This window comes from Setaria viridis, chromosome 8 (assembly GCF_005286985.2).
Source record: "Setaria viridis chromosome 8, Setaria_viridis_v4.0, whole genome shotgun sequence".
NCBI lineage: Eukaryota > Viridiplantae > Streptophyta > Magnoliopsida > Poales > Poaceae > Setaria > Setaria viridis.
The window spans coordinates 38,721,544-38,728,993 of record NC_048270.2 but is presented as its reverse complement, the minus strand read 5'-3'; the positions used below and the strand labels follow the sequence as shown (position 1 = coordinate 38,728,993).

The 7,450-nt window shown below is 48.5% G+C and overlaps 1 protein-coding gene across 1 annotated transcript; it reads right to left on the bottom strand.

Annotated features, from left to right (window-relative positions):
* Window positions 1-3,535: 3,535 nt before the first annotated feature.
* LOC140220314 (uncharacterized) lies at window positions 3,536-5,611 on the bottom strand. The gene has a single exon (XM_072290336.1). It carries the CDS (start codon window positions 5,609-5,611, stop codon window positions 3,536-3,538), a length of 2,076 nt encoding a protein of 691 aa, XP_072146437.1.
* Between the last annotated feature and the right edge of the window lie 1,839 nt (window positions 5,612-7,450).

Sequence of the window (7,450 nt, the reverse complement as noted above, 5' to 3'; positions counted from 1 at the left end):
ACAAAGAAAAGAAAGAGAACTCATGAAATATCGTCGAAATTATGGCACTGTCGTTTAGGCCATATTTCGAGGGGGAGAATAGAAAGACTAGTTAAGAATGAAATTCTTCCTCAATTAGAGTTCTCAGACTTAGAACAATGCGTTGATTGCATTAAAGGAAAATTTGTAAAGCAAATTAAAAAAGGCGCTAAACGTAGCACAGGAATTTTAGAGATAATCCACACTGATATTTGTGGACCTTTTCCTGTGAAAAGTGTGGATGGCTATGACTTGTTCATAACATTCACAGATGATTACTCCCGTTACGGTTATATTTATCCAATAAAAGAAAGATCAGAAGCGTTGGATAAATTTAAGATATTTAAAGCTGAAGTTGAAAATCAGCATAACAAAAGAATCAAAATAGTAAGATCCGACCGTGGGGGGGAGTACTATGGTCGGCATACCCCATTCGGCCAAGTTCCTGGACCTTTTGCAAGGTTTTTGCAGGAAAATGGCATAGTAGCCCAGTATTCAATGCCGGGCGAACCTCAGCAAAATGGAGTAGCTGAAAGGCGTAACCGTACACTGATGGACATGGTGCGCAGCATGATGAGCTATTCCACCTTACCATTGGGACTGTGGATGGAGGCGTTGAAGACCGCCATTCACATTCTAAATAGAGTACCAAGTAAGTCGGTGCCCAAAACACCGTACGAACTATGGACAGGAAGAGTACCCTCACTAAACCATCTGCGTGTGTGGGGGAGCCCAGCTGAGGCCAAAGTGTTTAACCCAAACATCGGGAAACTAGATCCCAAAACAGTAAGTTGCCACTTCATTGGCTACCCGGAAAAATCAAAGGGTTTTCGTTTCTACTGTCCAGACAGATTCACAAAGTTTGTAGAAACGAGACAGGCGATTTTCTTAGAGGATGAGATGGTGAGGGGGAGCATGGTAGCTCGAGAGATTGATCTTGAGGAGAAGCGGGTGTGCGCACCTAATCCGATGATTCAGGAACCATACTTCTCACTACCTATTATTCCCGCACCGATAGTTCCTGAGGTCGTGGTGCAAGCACCTGCTACAGTCCCTGATATTGTGGTGCAGGCACCCGCTGTGATTCCACCCGTGGAAATGATGAGTGAAGTTTTGGAACCTGTCCTTCAGGAGCCAACTGAACCCATCATTGCACACGAGGAAGAGTTGCAGCAGCCACCTCAGAATAGTGTGCCACAAGCAGAGGCACAAAATATGCCTGAAAGTGAGGGGCCTAGAAGGTCTTAAAGGGTCAGAAAATCAGCTATCCCTGATTGTTATAAAGTTTATAATACAGAAGAAGTTCATATAGAAGGTGATCCCACTTCATATGAAGAAGCTATGAAAAGTGTTCACTCATCGAAGTGGCTAGAGGCCATGGAAGATGAGATGAAATCGATGAGTTCCAACAATGTTTGGGAACTTGAGGAGATTCCTAAAGGAGCCAAAACAGTAGGCTGTAAATGGGTCTACAAGACTAAACGTGACTCCAAAGGGAATATAGAAAGGTATAAGGCGAGACTTGTGGCAAAAGGTTTTACACAGAGAGAAGGAATAGATTATAATGAGACTTTTTCTCCTGTCTCATGTAAAGACTCCTTCAGAATCATAATGGCACTAGTTGCACATTTTGATTTAGAGTTACATCAGATGGATGTAAAGACGGCATTTCTAAATGGGGATTTAGAAGAAAATGTCTACATGAAACAACCAAAGGGTTTTGTCATGGAAGACAAAGAGAATATGGGATGTCGTCTAAAGAAATCCATTTACGGATTAAAGCAAGCCTCTAGACAGTGGTATCTAAAGTTTAATGATATAATAAAGAAATTTGGGTTTCAAGAGAATATAGAGGACAATTGTGTCTATGCAAAGTTCAAAAATGGGAAATACATTTTCCTAATTCTGTATGTGGATGATATTTTGCTTGCAAGCAGTGATATCAGTCTACTACAAGAGACAAAGAAGTTCTTGTCCTCAAACTTCGATATGAAGGATCTTGGTGAAGCAACATATGTTTTAGGCATAGAAATTCACCGAGATAGATTGAATGGGGTCCTAGGGTTATCGCAAAAGGCATATTTAGAAAAGGTTCTAAAGAAGTACAATATGCATGCGAGTAAGGCCACACCTGCTCCTATAGTCAAGGGCGATAGTTTTGAGAATTTTCAATGTCCCAGGAACCAGTATGAGATCGATCAAATGAAAGCGGTTCCATATGCTTCAGCTGTCGGAAGCTTACAGTATGCCCAAGTGTGCACTCGCCCTGACTTAGCTTTTGTCACCGGGGTTCTCGGTAGATATCAAAGTAATCCAGGTATAGAACACTGGAAAATGGTAAAGAAGGCGTTGCGCTACGCGCAAGGCACAAAAGAACTCATGCTTACATATAAGAGATCTGATTCCCTAGAGATAAAAGGGTATTCAGATGCAGACTTTGCGGGAGACAAAGATGATAGAAAATCCACGTCTGGATATGTATTCACTCTCGCAGGAGGAGCTATCTCATGGAAAAGCTCAAAACAGAAAGTAACTGCGTCATCGACGATGCACGCAGAATTCATAGCATGTCATGAGGCCACGGGGCAGGCAATGTGGCTAAAGAAATTTATACCCGGATTGAGAGTGGTTGACTGTATTCACAGACCACTAAAGATGTACTGCGACAATGAACCAGCAGTATTCTATGCTCACAACAACAAATCAAGCAATGCTTCCAAAGCCATTGAGATAAAGTTTTATGTTGTGAAAGACAGAATCCAGGATCACACTATAAGTCTCGAGCATATAAGAACAAAAGATATGCTTGCGGATCCGCTTATGAAAGGCTTACCTCCCAATGTGTTCAGGGAACACTTAGCCGGCATGGGTTTAAGGGAAAGCCTATGATTCCTGGATTGGATAAGGCCCAAAAGAAACAGAATTGTTTCAAAATAGAGAGGTGTGTTGTAGCTGTTGATTCTATCGGCAATCAAGCTGTGACGATGAAACATGCTCTACATATTAATCTATGATGAAACGAATAAAAGTGAAAAGTGCAAAGCTAAAAGTAAATGATGAGATCAAGGGGGAGAATGTTAGATTGATCTCTTTCCCGATTGGCCCAAAGGCCAATCAGGACCTTGATCTGCGCCCTGATCGGGGGCGCTCACCCTATCAATGGGTGGTGGGCCCCTGTCGCGCTGCGCTATATAAACAGGGTGGGGGGACCCGGCTCGGCTCACGAGGTTCGCCGAAGCCAGCCGCCCCCACCGACACACCTACCGATCTAGGTTGCGCAGTAGCGGCGGGAAGTACCGCCACTTCGCTGGCGACCAAGCTCGGCACTGCGCGTCGCTGCCTTGCGCAGACTCCGTCAACAGAACCCGCGATGGCCAGCAGCTCTGCTGCTCCCACCTCTAGGGGTGAAGGTAAACCTATTTCCCTCTCACTCACACTAGGCACTCACCAGGAACACCTTGCTCCTATGTCTCTCTCGAACCCGACTAGATGTGCTCTAGTGATCCTAGGCTAGGCACTAACAGACGCTGCTAGAGTACCTCAGGCCAAGCATCAACCTTTCCAGTTCTGCATCGCTTATATGGGGATTAGCATACAGGGCATGGAGGAACATCTTGGTGGCAAAGGAGTCCCATAGACATTTCTTGAGGATTGCACTGATACCGCCTGGTAGTTGATCACCGCCAACCAACTCAGCTGCTACCTTGCGTATGCCAACAAGGTTGGAACAGAAATGCACTTGGTAGCGGGAGGAGGCGCCCATGAGCAAGAAGATCCAGCTGGCCTTGTACCATGCATGAAACTGAGCCATGTACCTAATCCTTGGAGTCTCGATGACAGCACTGTCACCATGGTCGGGCAGTGCAGAGGTTATGTCCTGCCATGAGTTTTCATCCTCAGGATCGGCGAGTACCATCAAGAACCTTTTGCCCTTGAGGTGCTCCGCGATCCTGGTCTTGAGCTCCTCCTCGCTCAAATTGTTCCATTGGCTGGCCTCGTCCTTGGTGGGCTCCAGATTGTCATCGCTGGAAGCGGTACTAGAGGGCGACAGTACTTGGTGGAGAATGGACATGAGCCTTGGCTTGAGCTTCGACTTATGTTTGGCATCGACCCACACCTTGGTGTTGAAATGGTCACTTGCTCTTGGATGGTCGAAGACCTTCCTTGCGAGCTCCGTCGCATGAGTCTCTTCAAGTAGTTCCTCTGGCCCATCATCGTTGCTCAAGTCCCGAACTGGTGGTGTCACAATGGTGACAACTTTGGGGTGCTGTACATGTTCTTGATTGAATGAAAACTTCTCGCTGAAGAACATTTTTAGCAGCCACTTGACTTGCGCTGCCACGTATCTTGCCTCCGCCCTGGCTACCTCCATCGGCTCTTTAGCGGCCTTGACCATCTCAAGCAGGTCCTCATTTGCAGTTGCAGCAGGTCGTTGATGCGGCGAGCCGTCCTTGGAGGATGATGAATCCTGCGGTGGCTGGTCAGCGAGGCCCAAGAACCTCTCAATTGGCTCTTTCAGCGCCTTGAACACTTCAATCAGGTCCTCCATCATATTTGACAACACACCGATCATATTATAACTGGTTTTCAAATTCTCAGCATGGCCTATGAACTTGGCCATTGGATCTTTCACCGCCTTCAACATATCCATGAACAGTTCGCTTCCTGCAGCTTCACCCTTATTTTCCGGATCCTGCTGTGGCAGGTCAGCACGGCCTAAGACCTTGTCCAGCAGCCAGCTTGATAGCACCTTCACCTCCTGCGTGTCCACCTCAAGCATGGTTGAACTCAAGTAGCCAGCAGCCTCGGCAACGTTCTCCGGATTGTCGTTGTCATCCAGGCCCCGGAAGAGCTTTATAAGCTCCATCGTCAGGTCTTGACGATCGTTGGGCCCACCACCGCCGCTCCACATCTTCTTTATCAGCTGGCCGGCGGTCACGAGCTGGTTCCGCCGGAGCCTGCCACGTGGCACTGGTTGTGGCGCGCCCATCAGCCACGCGACCAGCTCCCTGGCGCGCGCGTTGGCGTCGAACAGAACATCGGCACTGTGCAGGGCGTGGCGCCTCCGTGCGTCCTCCGCCTCTCGATTGGCGATCGCCGCACGGCGAGCCGCCAGCGTGCTGATGCCGCCCCCCTGCACGCCGGGTGTGGCTGGCGTGACGACGCCGTACCTCAGGCGCCGCTCGCCGACCTCGAGTGCCCGGGCCTTGAGCCCCCGGATCTCCGTCGCGATGCGGTGGCGGCTAGGTAGGGTCCGCACCAGCACCGGCACCCTGCGGAAGGAGGCGAGAAGCCCCGCCCCCACAGCCGGGTGGGTGGCGCCAAAGGTCTGGACGTAGCGGTCAACGCAGCTCTGGGAGTCGTAGGCGAGCTCGTGGACCTGCCTCCTCCACACCCGGACCTGGTTGCCGTTGCCGCGGTCTTCGTCACCGGCGTCCAGGAGGAAGCCGTTCATGCTCTCCATCTCGCGCTTGATGAACTGCATGTCGTCATGCACGCCGCGCAGCAGCTGCGCCTCCTCCACGAACACCGACGAGAGCCGGCCGAGGAGCGAGTCCACGGCGCTCTGGGCGCTGCCACCTACCATATCCATCTTGGCTTGGGTAGCAGCAAGCGGCGCGGCACGACAGGGTGTATAATTGAGCGGAGTATAGTGTGTATTATTGCGAGATTGCGAGCTAAACGATGGAATGGAATGGAACGTGTGAGCGAGCATATTGTATGCAGGTATTGTATATGCTTTGCTGACTGAGCAATCCAAGTCATCCTTTTTCACAATTCAGTCAAAGAAAAGGGACGCTCACATGCACGTATTGTATATGCTTTGCTGGTTGCAGGACGCTCACATGCACGTATTGACGTGCAGTGTGCGGCTGGAACAAACATGACCCAAAAGGATGATTTGGAATAAAGAAAGAGAGACATTCCCATTTACACCACGTAACCATCACACTTGGAACAAAGATGATCGATGCACTAGCTAGGCACCTCTCTGTAAATAAAAAACAAGGGGCATCCCATTCTTTTGAGCTGTAAAATGCTTTTGTTTGGTTGCCTGTTTTAGCATTTATTCCATATTGTCCAACTGTGGCAAAGAACAATCGATGTTGTCACAAAGTTTAACAACATACGTGCAATGAAAAACATATTTGACGGAATTCAAATAGCATACGCATACTACCGTTCCATCTCTCTTACTACACATATATACTGCCCTGAATGTCATAAAACTTGTCAACTCTAAGAAATCGAAGAAACGAGCCTCTCTGAAAAGCTACTGCCTCTATTGAATTTCTTGTTCATACATAATATTGAGTGCTTTGTCTGGGCTTTACGGATCAGATGGCTATGGGCTCAAAATACAGACCCCTGCAGGCCTTGGGCTGGTCTCCAAATTCACGTACCTCGAAAATCTCAAGCAATGTTTGATATGGCAGTGGATTCAGTGGTTGGAAATGGAGAATCTATTTTTTTCTGGTCTGATTGATGGATGAATGGGAAGACTATGGCTGAGGTAGCTCCCAAGCTTCTCCAAACAACACCAGAAAGAATGGTGAAATCTAGGACAGTAGCTCAACCTCTATTTAATAGGAGTTGGGTGACTGACATCATAGGAGCCTTATCAGTTGAGGTCCTGATGGAGTACCTACTGCTACGGGATCAAATGGAAACATCCCAGATCACCGATGGAAGCTGACACAATCTGTCTCTTATAGGTAGTAAGTCTTCTTATCAAGCCTTCTTCGTTGGCTCTGCCAAATTTGTCCCCAGGAAAAGAATTTGGAAAAGCTTGGCTCCTTTACGCTTCAAGTTTTTGTCTGGTTGGCTATCAAACATAGACTATGGACGGCTGATCGTCTTTCTCAAAGGGGACTGCAGCATCCAGCCGCCTGCCCACTATGTGACCAGGCACAAGAGACAGCTCAACACTTGCTGTTATCCTGTGGTTTTTACCCGGCAGATCTGGTCCTTGGTTTTTCAACACTTGAATTTAATCGTTGCTGGGCGTGCTGTTTGAGTTGCGATAGCCGGAGGAGAAGGGGCCGACGACCACGTACGACGTGGTGCTGGGCGCGGCGGGAGCGTGACGGCCGGCATGTCGCGCGCACAAAGCTCTGCCGAGACGTCGGCTCCTCTCTGCGTCACCCAATCCCGTGGCCCGCTGGGGAGAGTCGCTGCCGTCTGACGACCATCGCAAGCCTCCGTCCCTACTACTCTCCCTCTCGGTGACTCGGTGTCCCTCGCCGGACGCCGGAACGGGTGTTTGGGCACGAAAGCACAAACACACCTCTCACTAAAAACTGAAACAAAAATCTTCCATTTATTTATGAGAAAATTAAATGTTAATCTCCGACCCGTAGTTGCTACACTACCATGAAACTTGAGAGTTCCGTGTGCCTGATACTGTCAAGCATCATGCAGATAAAGCGTG